Below are 20,139 nucleotides of genomic sequence, written 5' to 3' on the forward strand. Positions count from 1 at the left end.
GGCCCCACTGGGACCAGGAATCCCCCACTACCACCCAGCCACAGGGCAGATGGGCGCCAGTGCTCTCAATGCACTTCCGTGCAGCTCGCCAGGCACATGTGTCCCCTCGAGCTCAGAGCTCCTCCCACCCAGCTCTCGTATCCAGGACCCCACCCCAGGCACTGCTGCTATTCTCAGAAGTAACAGAGCCAATCCTAAAATACCTCCCACACCCCCACAGGCCAGCCAACCTGCCTGGAGACACCTGCTCATGACACATCCAGGATCGGCCACACGGAACAACAGCAGAGCGTACTTCCCATGGCAGACAATGCCACCTGCCTAACCAGGCACGTGGGCCTCGCAGAAGGAAGTGGGAACCACCCAGTGGGTCAGAAGCTCTGAGTGGGAGCAGTGGTTCTCAAGGCATCAGAATCTCCTGGGAAGCTTTTCAAAGTTACCATGTTGGGTTTGACCCCAGAGGGCTGGACCCAGGAGGCTGGGGGTGGCCTGAACATCAGTGTACCCCCAGTGGAAACCAATGGTTTAAGAAAACAAAAGTCCAAGCTGAGGTTCAAAGTGGCCTCAAGTCTAAACAACACAGACGAGTGGCCACGACACACCATCACCCCCTCCCACAGCGATCAGCCACTCTGGGAGCCCCCAGGACCAGTGTAGAAGCAAAACAGGTCTCTGAGCCACCAGCGAGAAGTCAGGAAAGCCAGGCATCTCCTTTAGACACAGGACCAGCCGAGTGGGCTGTGGGTCTCCCCAAGCACAGAAAGGCACGGTCACATCCAGAGGCGAGTGCACGCACATGGTGTAGCCGCCAGCGGTCCCTCTGCTGAGCACAGGGCTCTAAGCCCTGTGATTCACATCGTGGACATGCCCTAGGGTTGTGTCACATGTGGGCTGCTCCACGGACGCACACAACTGCCCAAAAAGGGTCATCACAACACACCGTTCACACGCCAACCCACCCTGGGGCAGTCCTGCACATGTGGGCAGTGTAAGCAGGGGGCCTCAGTTTCCTCCACTGCAAAAAAAAAAGAAGCAAAGGTTTGACTCATAGAGGAAACGAGCAGCAACGGTGAGGAAAACTGAAAAACCAGGCTGTCTGATGCCCAGTCAATGACTCCTGGTGAATCCTCTCTGCCCCGAGCAGGGGAGGGCCCACGCGGGAGAACTCGGGTGCTCGAGGAAAGCGACGTGCCTCGCCCACTCTGTGAGGGGAGAGAGTGCGGGTGCGCTCTCTGAAACAGCCATCCCAATGAGCTGCGCGTCCGCGTTTTGGGCAGACACAGGGAGAGATGTCGCCAGAACAGACACAGACGTGAGGATGGCGGCACCGCAGGGCCCGCGTGGGGCAGCCGGGGGGCGGGGTGGGGCACCACCAACGCCCGCCCAGCAGCACAGGCACCGCGGGCTGGCCAAGTGTGGGGGGCACCCTGCCCCCCGGCCGCCCCGCGCGGGCTGCCCTCCGGCCGCCGCCAGCGCGTACCTTTGGCGTGGAACGTCCAGTCCCTGCGCCAGTATTCCTGCAGCTGCACCCGCTCCTGCTGCCCCAGGCTGCACACCTCACTGTAGAACTGCCGCTCGATGTGCACGTAGGCGGCCGGGATGGCGCCTGCCACCCCCTTGGCCCCGAAGAAGCCGTTCACCTCTGGCGAGGCCAGCAGGATCTGGTACTCGGCCCGCGTGCCCAAGACCAGGTCCATGTAGGCCTGGGTCAGGTTGAAGTAGCCGGTGGTGAGGTAGACCTTAGCACCTCGCTCAGCCTCTGTCAACAGGGTCTCGGTGACAATCTCGTCGATCTGAATCTCAAAGGGCTTCATCTGGATCAGGGGGTAGATCCAGGTGTCGGGGGCCGGCCTCCGGTCTCCAGCAGCAGCGGCATCCTCCTGAGTCAGAAGGGAGTCGCTGTGGAAGGTCTGAGCATGCAGCATCTGCTGGCGCGTCCTGGCGGAGTTGATTACATCCATGACCCTCTTATTGGCCGCCTTGCAATACGCAGCCCGGTCACCTAGAGGGAGACATGGCAGAGGGGATCAGGGGCAGTGAACGGAGGCTCCGGACCCCCACCCAGCATGGTGGACATGGCCCCAGCACATGACAGGTGCGAGCAGGCGCCGCAGCTCCTTTCACCAAACACACAAGGCACTGCCCACGTGAGGCTCCTCCTGTGACAGAAAGGCCCGAGAAAGCATCCTGCCATAAGAAGCCTGCACTCAGGGGGCTGTGAAAAGGCCTTTACCAAAGCCACCTAATGGGAGTTCGAAAACAGGCAAGACCAGCTGAGGGTGATGGCAGTCAGGACAGTGGGCACTGGGGAGGGGGTCAGGCCTGGCTGGGGGCTCCAGGGGGTTTCTGAGTGCCAACCCACTAGGAACACACACATAAGCTCACACCCATGTTTGGGGTGCATGGCACATGTCAGAAAGAGCATGTGTCCCACAGAGACACGTGTAGGTATGATCAGACAGCAGGAGAGAGCCGGGCAGGGTCAGAGGCGGACAGACGGGCTCTGGGCCTCGTCTGCACATGGCCACTAGACGAGTGGCTGCAGAGACACAATGAGAGGAAAAGAAGCGAGTCCCAACGCTATCTCCAGATGATAAGAGAGTTAACGAGCTAAGCATCCAACCCAAGAAGCTATGGAGGAAAAAACAACAGGAAAAGACAAGAAATACAGTACAAGGAAGGAAATTGTAAAAAGCAGAAAAAACAGAATGAAAACAACGACATGAGACGTAAAAGTAGGGAACTTCAACACTGTCAAAAGTTAGCTCTGAAAGAGACACAATGGCAAGCGTTGGGCAGGGCTGATCAAGAACAGAGCGGTGGGCAGCACGGCCATGCCGGTAGCCGCTCACGAGCTCCGAGCTGGGGACAGGCCCACAGGCCCGAGCGCCATCAGGCCTGGGTGGCTGCACAGAGAAGGAAAGCTCCCTGCGGGGATCCCCCCTTACTGACAGCAGCCAGCAAAAGGGCCGTTCACTCTTGCTTCGTAGGGGATTGGGGTGGGGGGCGCCTCTCAGACTGTCCTGGTCCCCAGCACGGCTGTGCCCAGCCCCCCATGCCCCTCGAGCGTGCTGACTCTCACTCTTCTCTGAACGGGGGCCCTCTTCTCTGCCTCTGCGTGCCAGGCCTGTTAAGTGAGAACAGGGGTCAGCCAACATTTCCTGTACGGGCCAGACAGTAACTACGTTAGGCTTTATGAGCCAAAGGGTAAAACTGAGAACAACATGTAGATACTTGTATAATCAGAGAGAAAACAGACTTCCATAAATTTTTACTGGTGAAATTTAAAGCATAACAGTAATTATTATACTACTCTACGTGGGCTTCCCAGGTGGCTCTGTAGTAAAGAACCTGCCTGCCAATGCAGGAGACACAAAAGAAGTGGGTTTGATCTGAGTCGGGAAAATTCCCTGGAGTAGAAAATAACAAATTGCTCCAGTATTCTTGCCTGGAGAATTCCACAGACAGAGAAGCCTGGCGGGCTACAGTCCATGGGGTCGCAAAGAGTCGGACATGACTGCGCACGCACATAAACACACACACTACTCTATAACACTGCCATACACACACACAGACACACACACCTCTAATACACTGCCATCCCCTCTCAGATGCTTCCTCTCTAGCTCTTCCCCTCACAAGGGCTGGGTTTAACCCATTCCCCACGTTGCTGACAGGGCTGCAAATTCAGCAGTAGACCTCCTTAAAGGCCACCAGAAAGCCACAGCCACAGGAATCACAGGAATGCAAATACCCCGGGAACACCAGCTGCCAGGGTTTGCCTGTTTCCAGCGAGCAGAGCTGAGGGCTCTCCCATTTCACGTTCCAGGCAGGAGGCCGCAGACCTCACTGGAGCTAAGAGCCACAGAGCTTCTGAGCTCTGGAGTTGGGAGCAGTGGTCCTGAGGGGGCGGCCACTTAGCAGGCTGCTTCCTGTAAGTGCAGGGCAGGTTCCTGGCTTGTTCCATGGGTACCCAGACCCGATGCCCACAGTCCCACCTTCCCTGGCGACTCCCTCACCCGCAGAGCATGACAGATGGCCAGTGAGTCACGTCATCTGTCTGGCTCCAAAGACAGAAGCAAAACAAAGCTCCGCCACCCAAGTCTCCTAAACCCAAGGCAAGGACACCAGAGGCACGCCCTTCTTACCCCCAGCCCGGGAGGCTGCAGAGCTCCGGCCCTACCTATGCAAGGATGCACCATCCCCTCTAGAGGCGCGCCCTCCTTGCCCTCACTGCCCCCGGCTCGGAGGCTGTAGAGCCCCGGCCCTACCTTTCTAAGGATGCACCATCCCCTCTACAGGCACACCCTCACCGCCCCCGGCTTGGCGGCTGCAGAGTCCCGGCCCTACCTTTGCAAGGATGCACCATCCCCTCTACAGGCGTGCCCTCACCGCCCCCGGCTTGGAGGCTGCAGAGCCCGAGCCCTACCTTTGTAAGGATGCACCATCCCCTCGACCACCTGCACCGTGTCATCCCCCTGCAGCTGCAGGGACACATCCCCTACCGCGTCCACCAGCTCTGTGAAGAAGTCGGCAATCTCGGGACAGTCCTGCAAGAACACGTAGCGGTCCTGCCGGTTGGTGAAGTAGGAGTCACTCAGGTTTGCACTACAGGGAGGAAAGTGGCAGGTGAGGACTCAGGCGAGAGGGCATGACAGCAGGTCCTGGGGAGCCCGTCTCAGGGTCACCGGCAGGAGCAGGGGAGTGACCAACCCAGGTCAGGACACAGCAGCAGCCAATCCACAAACAGCTAGTGAGCCCGGCCCCCTCACGAGAGGCGGGCCAGAGTGACACCGCAGTGACACCGTGGAGTGACCGCAAGGCCCACCCATCACTGAGCTGGCCATAAAGAGGAGACATGGACGTTTACAGAGCCAAGGACCACTCAGGCTCATCTCCAGGGCCCCCCAAAGGGTATGGCTTCCCACCCGGCCCTGCCCAGGTTACTCGCCCTCTGGGATTTCTCCTGTATCAGCACAGTGAGGAGAAGGCCCTGTGGGGTGACAGTGAGCACCAGACGAGACGGCACGCGAAGGGCTCGCACAGGAGAACGCACAGTGAGGCCTCAGGGAACCACGGCCAGCGTGCGGCCACCTTTGGTGGCTTCCGTGGCAGTCGGGGCCCCAGGAAGACGCCGAGAGCCAGGCGAGCAGACTGAACACGCGCTGGCAGGGCCTCGGGGAACGGACTCTCCCCTGCGCTCTGCTGGCCCCCCCAGGGGAGAAAGCCAACTCACCCGCTGAGGATGACGTTGTTGTCGAAGAGGTACACCTTGATGTGCTGCAGGCCGATGGTCTCGTTGAAGCGCTCAGGGATGAGGAGCCGCAGGAGCCCACGGAGGTTGGGCGTGTGGAAGAGCGAGACGCGGACCTGTTCCGGAAACCTCTGCAGGAGCGGGAGCAGCATGGTGCGCGAGTTCTTCCTTCCTGAAGACGTGGGTGAGCAGGAGAGAAGGGACGGGAGAGTTGCGCCAGGAGAAATACGCAACCTGTCAGGGCAGGACCACCGCCCGAGGGCCCGAGGGCAGGCCGCCAGGCATGGGCCGTTTCCATGCAGAAGGGCCCCAGGACAACTTCCCCCTGGACACCCACAACCTCCCGGGGCAGGACCGAGCCATCCGGGTAGCAGACATCTGCTCTTCCAGCCACCCAGCACCCATCCGCCCGCCCCCCACTCTCGCACGCCACTCGGGGTGAAGACAGCTCTGTCCACCATGGCCTCACCCCAGCTCTAAGAGGGAGGCACCCAGGCCGGGCCGGGTCGGTCAGTGGGCTCGGATGCCCCGACAGAGCCCAACACAAGCGACGCGGGAGCCTCGGTCCGACCCGGAGGGAAGCAGGTACTCTTCCGATGGACAAGATGCTGGGGGCGGCCAGAAGGCGCCACAGGGAGCCAGGGAGATAAGCCAGCCCAAGGTCCAAGCCCCAGATCAAGACCCGCGCAATCCAGGTCACATGTGTGGGAGTCAAAACAAATCTCTTTTCATGTATTCTTTTAAATAAAAGTGTCAATATTTCTTAGGGGAAAAAATTCCTTTTCTCAAACTCATATTCACTTAGACTTTAGGTCACTAAGCCACAAAAGGAATCCTGACAGACAGGCCGTCCTGGCCCATCCTAGGCTGACTTCAAATAACCTTGCTCCCGGCTGAGCATGGAGTGAAGGTTTACTCCTAAAACAGAGGCTCTGGATAAGGAAGAACCTGGGGGCCAGGGAGCGTGTCAGACCTACCTCTCGAGGCCCTCGTGAAGTCTAAGAGGATGGACACCCTGAGTTCGGAAGGAAACTTCGCCTGGAGTGACTTTTCTAGAGTGCTTTCTAGGCAATCCACCTGCCAAGGAAAGAGCCGCGAGAACAGAAGTGAAAGCTCTGAAAAAATGGGTACACGTTAAAGAAATGAACCAACCTGTCAGCTAACGCCCCACAGTCCTCTGTGAACACGCAAGCACACACACGCGCACACAGACATGCACACCATCCACACTCGCCCAGCAGCCAACACTGTGAAACCTCTTCCCGAGGCCGCCGCCCCGGGCACAGCTAATTGGAAGACATGGTATCTACAGCCCGGGCCAGCAGGAAGAGGGCTCTGCGGGTCAGGGGCACGGTGCCCAAGGGTGTGGACCTCGCTGCTCTTGAGAACACTTGCTAAGACACGTGCTCCCACACACGTTCCAACAGATCATCCTCACAGGCACACAAAAAACAGCGCCCCACACACGGAGAACACTCGGTAAATATTTGCTGAACGAATGAACCCAAGACACAACGTGCCCACTGGCCCCTCTCCATGGGTTGGACGGGGCATTCTTCTCCCGGGAGGACAAACAGGCTTCTCAAGCTGGCAGCTAACAGTACGTCCTGAAAGCGGGGCAGCCCCTTCCTCAGACAGGAGGGAGGGGATGGGGCTCTCCTGCCCCCGACCCTTCCCCTCACCCTGTAACCACAACCCTGTCCTAGGGGTTTCTGAACAAGGACAAACCAAGAAACAACACTTGCTACGGGCAAGGGGCCCATCTTCTCCCTCAGTCGAAAACCACCCGAGAACTCAGACGACCCAACGACCTTGTTCACACTTGCTCTGGCTCAACCTGCAGACTCCGCGCTGGGCTCGTCCTGCAGGAGCACCCCTGCACAACAGGCGACGTGTGTCCCTGCCCAGCCCTGCCTGTCTCACTGAGGGGACAAGCGAGGCATGACAGCAAGTCCAGGCAGGGGCCCGGCACATGCAGCCAACCCGGGAGTGGCCAGCCCGACCTGCACGCTGCCTCCTCCGACTAACACAGGCTCAAAAAGCCTCTCTGTGAAGGACCAGATAGTAAATATTTGGAGCTTTGCAGGCCAGATGGTCTCTGTCACAGTAACTCAGTTCTGCCACCACAGCAAGAACGCAGCCACAGACAAAACAAAAACGAGAGTGGCGATGGGGAGCGGGACGTGTGTGAGCTCGGTCGGGTCTGACTTTGCGGGTGAGGGCGACCAGGCTCCAATAAAGCTTTATGTATGGACACAAATTGGAATTTCACATGCTTTCATGCAGCACAATTACTACTCCTCTTTTGACTTCTTGCCCTACACTGAAAATCTGAAAACCAGCTTTAGCCTACAGGCCACAAACAGATGGTGGCCAGATCTGGCCTGCAGGTGGCAGTCCTCGGAGCCCCGGCCTGGCAGAGCGACAGCCTGGGGCCCCCGCACAGGCTGAGGAGGAAACGGGCCAGGGAGGCCAGAAGTCTCAGGATCACATCTCCCCACAACCCCAGCATCTGGGGCCACGAGAGAAATAGCCGGCCTGCAACAAAGGCCAAAGAGAGCGGCTCTGCCCCAACTCCACGGTGCCCCTTGGCCTGAGGTTCCAGGGTGACCCACTGCTGCCTCTGGGGCTCCCCCAAAACCTTACCAGTTCCTGCTCCAGAGGACCTATCCCCAGGTAGAGGGATGCCATCACGACCCGCCTCTTGGCTACTTTTATCTGCCCCTGAAGAGAAGAAACAATTCAAAATTCAGTCATTTGTTATGATTTTTTAAAAAGAAACATTTACTTTTATTTATTTGGCTGTGCCAGGTCTCCAGCAGTGGCACATGGTATCTTTTAATTGCTCCATGTAGGATCTAGTTCCCTGACCGGGGATCGAACCTGGGCCCCCTGCATAGGTGTGCAGAGGTCTCAGGACCACCAGGGAAGTCCCTCACAGTCATCATTTTCATATTCACTAGGAAAGATATAGTCCTTGATGCTGGAAGGAAATAACACTCCAAGCTGAACTACTCTGTATTTTCACCAATTAATATTTAAAGCAAGACCCAAATGTATGTGGTAATCTCACAAATAAGGATCCACAACTCTCATTTAAAATACGCAGCCTGAAAGTAAAGCATGAGCTAGCCATGCTACAAGATACAGCGCAGCCTCGAGAAGGAGGGAGGCCCATGCACATGGCCTGAGGGAAGCTCCACAGTGCACTGCAGAGACGGAAGCGCATCGCTGAACAGAACACAAAGCTCACTGCCCTGTCACCAACCCCACGCTCTGTGTGTGTGTGTCTGTGTGTTGAACAGAACACAAAGCTCACTGCCCTGTCACCAACCCCACGCTCTGTGTGTGTGTGCCTGTGTGCGTGTGTGTGTGTGTGTCTCTCTCTCTCTCCCAGAGGCAGAAGCAGAGCGAGGGAGGACGGGTGCAAATCTGCACTCCACCCCTATCTGCACTAAGGTTTTCCAATGAGCACATGACACTCCTGAAACGTAGGCAGACAGGTACCGAGCTAGACACACCAACAGAACACACAACATCCAAAGAGGACGCCTCAGTTCAAACAGCCACAGCCTCTCCTGAGATCCGCTCCAGCCACAGGAGGACACCAGACCCCTCTCAGGAGCTGAGCAGCCAGGCCCTAGAGAAGGTCAAAGGCAGGAAGACGGGCAAGCTGGCGAGGGCACCCGGAGAGGCAGGACGCACACTCCAGCCTGCTTCCCCACGTGGCCCCCACGGCCTGCTGTCAACAGCGGAAGAGGGGTGTCTTGACGAGATAACACAGCAGCACAACACGAGGAAAGGCTTATATGCAAGGAGCAAACAAAGCACTTCCTATGTTTGCTAGTTCCTCCATTTCGTTATTTACTAGACGGCTGCTTGTGGGGAAAGTGAGTATGAAGACAGGAAAGAGGAAAGCAGCAAGTAAGGAGAAACGTGATTCAGTTAGGGCAGCAAAAGACAATGCAACCATATGCTGTGACGCTGGGTCCTCTGGTAGAAGCTCAGCCATAATGAAGGCCTGGGCCCAGGCAGGCACCACGCCACTCTCCTCTCAGGGAACATGGGCCACTCAGGGAGAAACACAACTGCTCCGCAAGGAATGGGCCACGGAACCTGACCACGACTCAGTGCAGGAGGCAGAAAACAGTGGCCTCGGCTTCCTCCTGGCCTGAGCCCTCCGGCCCGGCCCGGACTCGGCAGCCCCATTCACCCCGGGGCAGATGAGAGCACGGCCCTTCTCCAGGCCAGGAGACCCCCACAGACAGTCTGCTGTTTCCCAGGAGCTGACTGGGACACCAAGACCAGCTTCCTTTGAAAACTCTGTTTCTTCAAGCCAAGCAAAGGACCAGGTAGAAGCAGACAGCGAACGGCTTCAGCGTCAGTTCTACACAAACAGGGACACACGGCAGAGTCGAGCAGAGCAGAGCAGAGGGGAGTGTGTGCGCGTCACACGCAGCATAATGGAATAAGCGTGCAGGAAATCAAGTGGGGATCTACAAAGTAACAGGGCACAGGAGCAAAAAATATGCAAGCTTTCAAATGAACTAGAGTTTGTTGTGCAGAAAAAAGGAAAGTCGACCTGTATCTCCTGTTATCTCCCAGCACTCCTCCTGACCGCACCATACCTTAACTCTAACATCATTGTTCATACTCTCAGAGTTCACGTGAAGTTAATGAGTGCTGAATTACCTCATGCCAATTAGCAGCTTAACCACAAACAACTAGACATGACATGAACGCCTGAGTAATGCACTAAAGCCCAAACCCCCTAAATGCAAAGATTAGTGTATCTACCCGGAGATGGAAGGCACAAACTTGAGGCAGAATTACCAGAAAGAACCAGAACCCTGAGACCTAAAACCAGATGCCCACACTTGTCAGTTCTCTGTAAATGCTCTCCGCTGAACAAGAGGCTTCCCGCCACTTCCTACGTATCAAACCCCTCCCTACTAGGTCATGTGGGTCTCCATTTCTTGTCCACCATCGGATGGAGCTACTGGGTTCTGGAGACGCTGCCAGGGACCCCTAGGGGTCTGCCCTGCCCTGACCAGAATGAGGCTCGTTCCCCACACCCCTGGACACGCACAGCAGGGACGGGCTCAGCAGGAATGTGCCCGTGTGGTCCCCAAGCTCTCACTAACCTCCCAGCTAGCCTCCATCACCGACACGGAGCAGAGGAAATCAACCTGTCCACGAGAACCGACACCTGGGACCCAACCCTCACGGCCCCCACACTCTGAGCTGTTCCACCTGAGACCTCCGCCATGCAGGGAGCCTCTGGTCATGGCATGGCTCAGCCAGGTGTGAGCCTGACACCCGACAGGCAGAGCTGAGCAGCCATCGAAAGCTTCTACGACGTGTCTTTCAGCTCAGGGCTCACCCAACCTTATGCCTCCCGCCCTCACCGAACCTCTAACCCCACATCTGAACCTCTCTCCCTTAGACACAACTTACCTTCATGAGCTCAAAAAACTCTGCTGGGGAAGAAAGCACCCTAACATGAGAGCTGGAGACGCCAAACTCTGGAACCAGGTTTCTGATCCACTGGAAGCGATGCACGCCCTCCGCACACAGGCAGCACGGAGGCGAGGTGACCGCAGGGACCATGGGGGACAGCAGAGGGGCCAACAGCAGCCATGGTGACCTGGGGAGAGACACACACAGTCCGTCACACGTCTCACAGACTTCCTCGCAAGTCTCTCTCAGCTCCTGCGGGCAAATAAGGAAAAAAAAAAGTAATTTTTTCTCTTTGAGAACTTCAGATCTTCTAGACCATTTTAAGCAAGCCCCAGTCAAACCCTGCAAGAGTTTTTCTTCAGCCCCTACGAGTCAAGCAACTTAAGAAGTGCCAAAGCCTACAGAGAAACCCCAAACTTTATGCTGACTGCAAACAACTAACAATTTAGAGCAGCCACAAGTAAACGCAGAAGGCCATCACCTGGTTACCACTCCCAACAAACTCACCTGCAGAGAGCTGCCACAGGCCGCCCAGAGCCAAGGCAGGTCTGGTCCCAGTCTGGTGACTGCAGCCCAGACCCCTGGTTCTCTGATGAGACAGAGGGCCTTTTATTCAGGAAAGGAACCAGGAAAAAAAAATGAAGTTTTCTCTTTAATACTCGGCTTCCCAGGTGGCACTAGTGGTGAAGAACCTGCCTGCCAATGCAGGGAACGTTTAAGAGACATAGGTTTGATCCCTGGGTCAGAAAGATCCCCTGGAGAAGGAACTGGCAACCCACTCTAGTATTCTTGCCTGGGAAATCCCATGGACGGAGGAACCTGGTGGGCTACAGCCCGTAGGGCCACAAAGAGTCAGACAGGACTGAGTGACTGAGCACACACAGAAAGGAAAGCCAGAACAGGCTGGGAAGCGAGCGCCTCAAGAGGGGCCAGTGGTGACAGCAACTGCCCCTTCACCATGGGACCCAGCCTCCTCGGGGCCACACCCCGTCTCTGGCGGGCTCCCCACCACTGAGGCTGAGCCCTCAGTGACGGGCCCCACGTCCGCTGAGCCTCATCCCTGTCTGGCTTCCAGCAAAGAGCAGCAGGAAAATCCTCTTCAGCCTGTGACCTTCACCACAACCTCATGAGGGACTCTAGGGAGAGGATGCTAAACACCCCGAGGCCTGCAGGGCCACAGATTCCAGGAAGATGATTTCATTCACTTGTCTCCTGATAAAAACACTGAATCTTCCCAGGGTTCATGAATGTCTCTCCACACACGCCAGATGGCCAGCAGCTGGGCTTCCCAGAAAGCCCACCGGGCGGTCACGGCGACTCACTGCCAAGAAAACTTTAGTCAACGGGTGAAAGGCACCGGCTCTGGACATTGGGAAGCCAGAGTTCGCCACAGGCCTCCGAGCAGAGGTTCCTTCCCGCTGCCTCTGAGAAGGTGGGGAACCACACTCCCGGCCATCGCTTGCTACAATTCTCCTCCAGGTTCCCCGTTAAGAGCAGCAAATGAAAGGCCTAGATGTGCAAACCAGTGACTGCAGCCTCGATTTCCCAAAACGGAGGCTGTGCTTCTGCTGCACTCCAGGACACCTTCCGGAGTGGTGAGGGAGAGCCTTCAGTCCAGCGGAAAACCACGAGAACAGGACCATGCTTGACACTCAACGTGAAGCCCCAAAGGGGGCCTGAAGAGTCTAACATGTGCTAAGCTGCTTCAGTCACATCGGCCTCTTTGAGACCCCATGGACTGTAGCCCGCCAGGCTCTTCTGTCCCTGGGATTCTCCAGCCAAGGATACTGGAATGGGTTGCCATGCCTTCTTCCAGGGGATCTTCCCCACCCAGGGATCAAACCCACAACTCTTATGTCTCCTGCATTGGCAGGTGAGTTCTTTACCACCAATGCCACCTGGGAAGCCCCAAAAGTCTAATACTCAGTAATTAAATAGTCTGCTTGAGGTGGAAAACCCCTCAGCACCATAAGATCAACTCATCTCCCAGCCTCAGAGCACTTCTATCGCTCAGACCAGATAAAACAGATCCAGGGCGATACCTGTGCCCCAGGCCATGCAGTCAGTCCCCCACGCTCTTCAGATGAGCCAACAGACTCAGAGCCACTCCCAAAAAGCAAGATGAGGAAACACCTCTTTGCCACACAGCAACCCAGGAGAAGGCAAGTGCCTACTTGGGCCTCAATCCAAGTGGTCACGTCAGCACTGATGTTGTTTGGGGGGGGCACGGCCAGCCCAGGGCCCCGCCACCCACAAACCTGGTGGCCTCACCAGCTTACACACCTGAAATCTTCTAAGAACACAAAGGAAACCGCTAAGACTGATTAAGGAAAAGTCAAAATACACAAACAGTGCATGTGCTTCAAGTGATCACACAGGGGAGCTGCCAACGCCTGAGCTGCTGGGGAAGCCTCACAACAACACTCCCTCAAAAGGGGCTTTGATCACCTGGTGGGATTCAGACAGGAAGTGCGGCAGGGGGCCGGGGGTTCCCAAGCCAGGACAGGTGTGTGTAAGGGAACGAGGCAGGACTGCCAAAACCCACCAACGCCAGAAAAACCCAGGAGGGGCTCAGCAGGCAGTCCAGAGAAGACACACGGAGAGCGCAGGGGGCTGGGGCCCTGCCACCCACGAGAGGGGCTCAGCGGACAGGCTCGCCGGGGGCCACCGTGGGCAGGTTTCGGGCCTGCCCGGCACTTCTGCCGGGCAGCTCTCCCGGGAAGCTTCCACCGGGGCCTGGTTCCAAGATCTGCTGAGGGCTTTTTTACCTTGTTTCCTGTTTAACCTGTGTACTGACAGGTTTATTTTTGTTAGAAGAAGGAACTGAAAACCAATTAGGTTTCACGGGTGGTAGAGGAGACCCAACCCTTGAGAGGTAGCTTTACATTCCAAAGAGGAAGGTGCTTGGAAAAGGAGCACAGAGTTTAATAAAGGCCCCACAAGGTCAGCACAGGCAGCGGGGGGAACCACACCAAGGCCCCAGACCCTCAAAATCTAACTGCCGCCCCCCGGGGTAGAAGTGGCCAGCCCTCGAGCGGGGGAGGGGGGAGACTGCACAGGGGCCCACGTTCTCCGATCATGTCAGCCAGATCCCCATGGGGGTGAGTTCTCGCTTTCCACGAGGGACTCCTGGGAATCTTCTCAGAAAAGGTCTCCCCCCACCCCCATGCCAGCCACAGCCCCTGCTGCACGGTAATCCTAGCCTCCAGGGGCCCACCACCTGCACAAGCAATTCCCCCCACCCCAGGCAGCTGTCCCAGGTCAAAACCCTAACCCCCGAGAGACGAGGGGAGGCAGGGAGCTGTGGTTTACTCTACAAAGAAAGCAGAGCTGTCACACTCACCATTTAGAGAACTAGACCTTCACACACACAATTTCCACACCGAGCCCTCCGCTCCCCTGAATCATCTTTCTAGATACCGTCGAGTTCCCATTTCCAGTTACAGGGAGGAGGAAGTGGCAGGGGCTGGAGGGCCAGATAAGGCTCTGCCTCCCTCTCCCACCCTGACTCCGGGTTGCAGGGGGGGGTTCAGAGGACAGGGCTTGAACCAGAGCAAGGGCGCACCCTGGAACTCAAACTCAGGCAGGCTTAACGGCTTCGCTACAGCCCTCAGCTGCAAACAATGCAAAACAATCCTCAGCTCACAATTCTGAAGGTGAGATGGGATAGAGCAACCTCTCCAAAGGGCGGCTCTGGCCACCACCCACAGGACACCTGGCTCAGGGGAAGGGTGAGCCTCGTGATAGAGGACTTCCTGTGGAATCTGCAGACTAATTCCCTGAGTTGGGGAGTGCGCTGGGGCTAAGCTGAGGACCCCTGACCTGGGGCCACTCACTCCACCCAGAGAGGGGCCTGGGGGCATGGGGTGGGAGGATGGGGACGTGACTAGGCAGGCACAGTGAGTATGAAGCAGGGCAGCGGGGAGAGAGGGAGGCTTCTTCCCAGCCTCTCCAAGAGGAACCACACTTGACCCGCCGTGACACTCTTGTCCGCGGGCAGGCCCGCCATTAGAGCAAGGACGGCAGAACCCTGTCCTGTCCTGGACGGGACGATGCACTGCACCGACTCATGAGAGGCACCGGACAGCAGCAGGACCGGGGCTCAGAGGAGCCAGCAGAACCGAGAGAGAGGGGGCAGAAGTGCTGCTGAGACGCCATCAACACCCCTTTGCGCAAAGGAAGCCCGGGGAAACGGGAGAAGGCCTTTCTCCTTTGTGTGGGAGGACCAGAGTTCTCCATTCCACCAAACATTCTGAAACTGCACGTGCTCCAGGGGGAGAACTGCCGCACATACTGCCTTCCCCCTTCGCCAGGATGCAAGACAGTGCGCCTGGAGGTCCAACCGAGCCCTCACGAGTCGTCATGGGGACAGCGGAGGTGCCAAGGAAAGTGGACACCCGAGAAGCCCGCCTGGGTCTGCACTTCACCTCTGCCAGGCCGCCCACGGCTCTCACGGCCTCAGAGGACACTGGGGCTCCCCAGGGGCCGCAGCGGTGCCACCTGCTACCTGTAGACACGAGGAGGCAGGCCAGCCTCCTAGGGTCTCTGCAAAACAGGGGCTGTGGGGCTCTGAAGGAAAAAAAGGCGGGTACCGGAGGACTGTCTCCTACACCAACCACAAATCCACCATGGACAGCAGAGGAGCTCTGTCCCCTGTACCACTCAAGGGCACTACCTAGGTGTCCCACACTCACAGTCACGGTCTGAATGTCCACAAACTCTCCGGAAACTGTACGATAAGATTCGTGGTACACACGCTGTGGCTTGGGTCCCACCCAAATCGGTACAAAATGACAAGAAAAAGAAAGAAGCTTTTAAAAGAAACAGAACTCTGGATTGCCATTATTTTCAGAAACTGCTTTTGAAGAAACCCCCACCCCACCCCCGTCACACACACTTAAACGTGAAGAGGTGAAGTGATGAGAAAAGAGCAACAGTCATCACACTTCCTGAGAAAGGCTCGAGAAACTACACGAAGGGACCAGACTTCCTGCAGCCCTGGCAGCAGGAGGCCCTTCCTGACTAACGCAAGCCCTAACCCCAAGCAAGGGAAATGAGTGTGAATTCCCGTAGGTCACTTCAGAAGACCAACGGCCACTGCACTCCTCCAAGAAGTCCGGCACCGGGCCGGGGCTGCCAGCGTGAGGTTACACGCGGCCCCGGTGACCCTTTTCGTGGCTTTCCAGAAGAAAGTCGATTACATCGAGACCTGCAGACTTCTGGCCCTGACGCTGCTCGGGACCCATGGGCTCCTGGCAGCCTCTGACGAGAGCCACTCACACGTGCTTCAACCAGCCTGACTTCCCGGCAGCTTTGAAAACAACTCATTTACATTACTCAGATCACTTGTTTACCACGGGATTATCTATCAGAATGCTTTAATCCCAGGCTCGTTTCTGTCCATCCACAAGTACACAGCTGGCTGACCAGCCTAGTTCGTCACCAGCAGCAATGTGCTCAGAGGGTACTCAGCTTAATAGGATCTTAATAAAGCTACCATTGAAAGGTCAGTTGGCTGCAAATCTTAATTTAGTTCTCTACAAGATCTAATTTGAATTATTTGGGGAACTCATGCTTCGATTCTAAATGTCCTCCCCTGCCTCCCCACCCATTCTACTGCTATAATAAATAACCAAGAGATGGCTCTACTGAACTCTAATGAGTAAGGGGGAACTGAGAAAATTCAGAGAAAAAGTAATTTCTGGAAATCGGGTGGTCCCTCAGAGTGGAAACCACTAAGAAGTTGAACAAGAGTAGGTTGAGCTGGCATTACAAGGTAAAAAAAAAAAAAAAATGCAATAAAAAGAACAGTTTGCTGGTGACACTCCCCCCTAACAACTCAGGAAAGTCAGGACACCCCACCCCCACAACACCTCCACTCCCCCACACACACGCATGCATACACACACCCAGAATAAAGAAAATAGACCTTGGCTTTCAAAAATAAAGACTTTTCTGCACATAGCTCAAACTGAAAATAGCTTTTAAAAAAGAAAAAGGAGACCACAGAGAAAATATCTCCTTGTATGGCAGGCAAGCTCGGTTAGGTGCCAAGGCCCTCCTGACACAGCTCCCACTAGGTCTCATCTGCTCCAAATAACAAGCCAGTTATGAAGAGTCCGAGGACGCCAAGAAACGTGCCACCATCCCTACGGTTGCCCCAGGTTGCCCCAGTCAGAAACACGAGCTGTCTCCTCAGCAACCCCCACACACAACCCGCACCACGGCTGACCCCAATCCAACCCCCTCACCTCTTCCTGCAAGCAAGCCCCACCCCCTCGGGCCGAGATGAGCTAGCCAAACTGCACAGGGTCTCTCAGAGCGAGCATCCGCAGGGCTCGGCCCAGCTCCCCTCTCTCCCTCCCGTCCCTCCTCCGTACCCAGCTGGCTCCTGGAAACAGTCTGGGGACCTGTGGGACCTCAGAGCTGCCTTCCACTGCTGTCCCCATCGACCTACGAGCACATCCTCCTGTAAACACTGGCTCCCCACTTCCCCACCCAGCCCACTACGACACGCCTCGAAGACACAGCTCCAAGACCACCACCAGCCAGAAGCCTCTGTGACTCCCAGGTGGACTTCAGTGCTGCCATGACCTTTCCTACTTTACTTCACTATTGTTATTGTCTGTTTATGGGTCTGAGCACCTTGAAGGTGGCACTATGTATTTCTGTTTCCTTGGTCCCTAACACAGGCACAGCAGTGCTCTATACACGCAGGCTGAATAAGTGAGTGAATCCAGCTGTCCATGATGAGTCAGATGCCTGCTCAAGAGAAAAACAACAGCATTTCCAGATCACTAATTAGAAGTAATTTTAAGTAGCGTTCTCTGTCACTACGGCTGTCTCTTTAACTAAAAGGAAACACTGCAGTGAAGAACTGTTCCCTCTCACCACTCCCCTTCCTAGCCACAAGGAACCACCAGGCACTCCAACAGTTGAGTCAGACTGGCAAGCTAAAATCTAAAATAATGTTAAGTTCATGACTACACAGAATTATTATCAATGAATCAATGATCAGAGTTACAAGAAACCACATCATTCGGGGAATGAGGAATTGAGAAGCACAACTGAACCATGGAGAAGAAACGAAAGTCAGCAGCCACTTGAGCGGAGTGGCCATAAGAGACATGAGTAACCCCAGACACCCAAGCCACAGAGAAGCAGAAAAAATCTGCACATCGAGTAAGACAAAGAAAAGGTCGGAAATCCACAGTATTGTAGTAATACCGCTCAGAGTATGTATCCTCCACCCTAGCACAGGCATCATAAGACGAAAATTTCGGTCAACTGTGGTTCTGTGATTTAACTGGGTTCCTGGTTTAATTGCTGACCCACAGAAACAAGTCTCTCAACCAATAAGAAATATGGAGCCACAACACCTGCAGCCACTGCTGCTATTTACAAAAGACCTTAAAAAGTCAATTTAGACTATCGCCACTGCCACACTGCCCCCTCACCTCCCCCCCCACACACACACAAAAACACTCAAGAGAAATGTCTATCTTAGAAGAATTTGTGGCTATTGCCTCAACATCTTTTAGTAATCAATTCCAATGTTAAACAATGATTAATCATGAAGTGTTTTCTTGTACAGTTTAAATATATACAAGGGAAATGACAAAATGGCCTAAACATCTCGTCCTTCAGAGCCTTTTTTCAAACTTTAAACCAAATTTCTGAGTGGGTTGAGGTCAGGACATAGAAGTCATTTGACTTGACTATCCACTGGTGTGAACAGGTCTTTGTTAAGCACCAATTACAGAAAAGGGAGGCCACTTCTTCTATACACCACTCCCACTAGGTTTCCTGATGTGAAATTTAAAGCTCTTCTGCTCAGTAAGCTTCCAAGAGTGCCAACCTGTGCTGATTCTATCATCAAAAACTTCCCCTAAATCAAGCTTTAATTTTTTGCTGAAAATCTTCCAATGTCACCCAATATGAAGCAAGTTCCCTTCCATACCTAGAATCAGCACTGGACTGGACCACAGATCTACCAAATGCCAGAAAGTCAAATTTCACCCAAGTAGTAGATAAAAATCTAAGATAGGGGCAACCTCTAGGAAAGGGAGCAGTTCTACGTTTGTTTTCTTTAACAAGTGTAAAGCTCGAATCTCTTTAACAAAAAAAAAAAAAAACTGTGCACCGATTCTTTTTTTTTTCTTTTTTTTTTTAATATTAGCAACAGCAGCAGGCCTCTTAGGTCAACATGTTCTTGGTAAATGTTTACTTTTAAAAATCACTGCCTGGGAGAATTGCTTCAAAGCCTCCTTCACCACTTTCATAAGTCACTTCAGTACTTTTCCAGAACACAGGCCCTTTGCAAAGTGTAAAAGGGGTTTCGAGTGGTTCCTCTTCCCTTGCCGGAGTGTTCCTGACTCAGGATTGCTTCACAGCCCTCTGGCAGGATGTGAAAAACGCTGCATGCACAGAATCCCAGCAGGGCTGATTCACTCCCGCCAAGTCACCCCCGCAGCTAGGATTACTTAAGGAAAAGACCCCTACGGACCCAAGCAGTGTCTCTCGCGGACACGCTCCAACACTCACACCCTGGGGCCCAAAGAAAAGCAGAAACTCAGCACCCCACCCCAACCCACCCCCGGCCCAGAGTGCACACACAGGAGCCCCTTCGCTCCAGCGTACGTGGACCGGGGTAGGGCTCGCCCATCGCAGCCCCCGGCGGGCCCAGCCGACCTCGCTCGCGGGGCCCCCGCTCCCCAGGAAGGCCGGCGACAAAGTGGGGCCGGGCGGGCCCGCGCGGGGGACACGGAGGTCTCGCCGCCACGCCAGGGGGCTTGGGGTCCGGGTCGGCGGGGAGCGGGCGCGCCTGCAGCCCCGCTGCCCTCTCACCTCCTGCGCCGGCGGTCCGGGTTCCTGCCGAGGCGGTCGGACAGGCGCCCCAGGAGCGCAGCCAGCCCGGGGCGGCCAGGCAGAAGGCCCAGCAGCCGCCTCCAGAACACCGGCCCCGCCGCCGCAGCCGCCGCCGCCGCCATGGAGACTCGCCGCTTCCGCTTCCGGCGCGCGAGAACTTTATTGACACCCGCGCGCGCGGACAGCGGCCGCGAGCGCCGGCGGCCCCGCCCCTCGGCTTCGGTTTCCCGCCAGGTGGGCGCAGGTGTGCTGCGAGCTGGAGCCAGGCCGTGGGAGAGCAGAGGGCGGGCCTCAGCATCCCCTGACTCGGCCTCGATACCGGACAGGGGGTGGAGAGTAGCGGGTGGGAAGCACCTGTCCAGGTCCCGTGACCGAGTTCAGGCTGGCCTTGAGAGGCCGAGCCCCGCCTCCAAGTATTGGGTAAGGTGTCCAGAAGGGGGTGACCCGTTGACTTACCCCAGCGCGCTGAGAACGGAAAAATCCCCACCAGACCCAGGCAGGACGATGTTTCACCTGGTCAGTTCCAGGCCTGCGGCTCGAGGACACAGACGGCTCAC

General features: G+C 55.9%; 1 protein-coding gene across 7 annotated transcripts in view; it reads right to left on the reverse strand.

The window, feature by feature from the left end:
- The window catches only part of PGS1 (phosphatidylglycerophosphate synthase 1), a 36,492-nt gene extending 16,617 nt beyond the window's left edge, over positions 1 to 19,875 (reverse strand). For 2 of the 7 annotated variants that reach the window (XR_016035567.1, XM_088829277.1), the window contains exons 1-8: positions 19,562 to 19,872; positions 10,712 to 10,901; positions 7,901 to 7,978; positions 6,232 to 6,331; positions 5,237 to 5,426; positions 4,430 to 4,608; positions 3,083 to 3,127; positions 1,481 to 2,002 (exon numbers count right to left, since the gene is read on the reverse strand). Coding sequence is in view for 5 of the 7 variants with exons in the window: in XM_088829277.1 (XP_088685403.1) it covers positions 1,481 to 2,002; positions 3,083 to 3,127; positions 4,430 to 4,608; positions 5,237 to 5,426; positions 6,232 to 6,331; positions 7,901 to 7,978; positions 10,712 to 10,901; positions 19,562 to 19,704 (1,447 nt within the window). In the remaining 2 variants the exon portion in view is untranslated. Of the gene's footprint in view, positions 1 to 1,480; positions 2,003 to 3,082; positions 3,128 to 4,429; positions 4,609 to 5,236; positions 5,427 to 6,231; positions 6,332 to 7,900; positions 7,979 to 10,711; positions 10,902 to 14,057; positions 14,187 to 19,561 lie in introns of those variants that run through there. The other 5 variants (XR_016035568.1, XM_088829275.1, XM_088829278.1 and 2 more) reach the window with 5 other exon arrangements.
- Positions 19,876 to 20,139: the final 264 nt, after the last annotated feature.

The sequence above is a fragment of the Moschus berezovskii genome, chromosome 20 (assembly GCF_049115385.1).
Source record: "Moschus berezovskii isolate FMDL1 chromosome 20, NW_MosBer_1.0, whole genome shotgun sequence".
NCBI lineage: Eukaryota > Metazoa > Chordata > Mammalia > Artiodactyla > Moschidae > Moschus > Moschus berezovskii.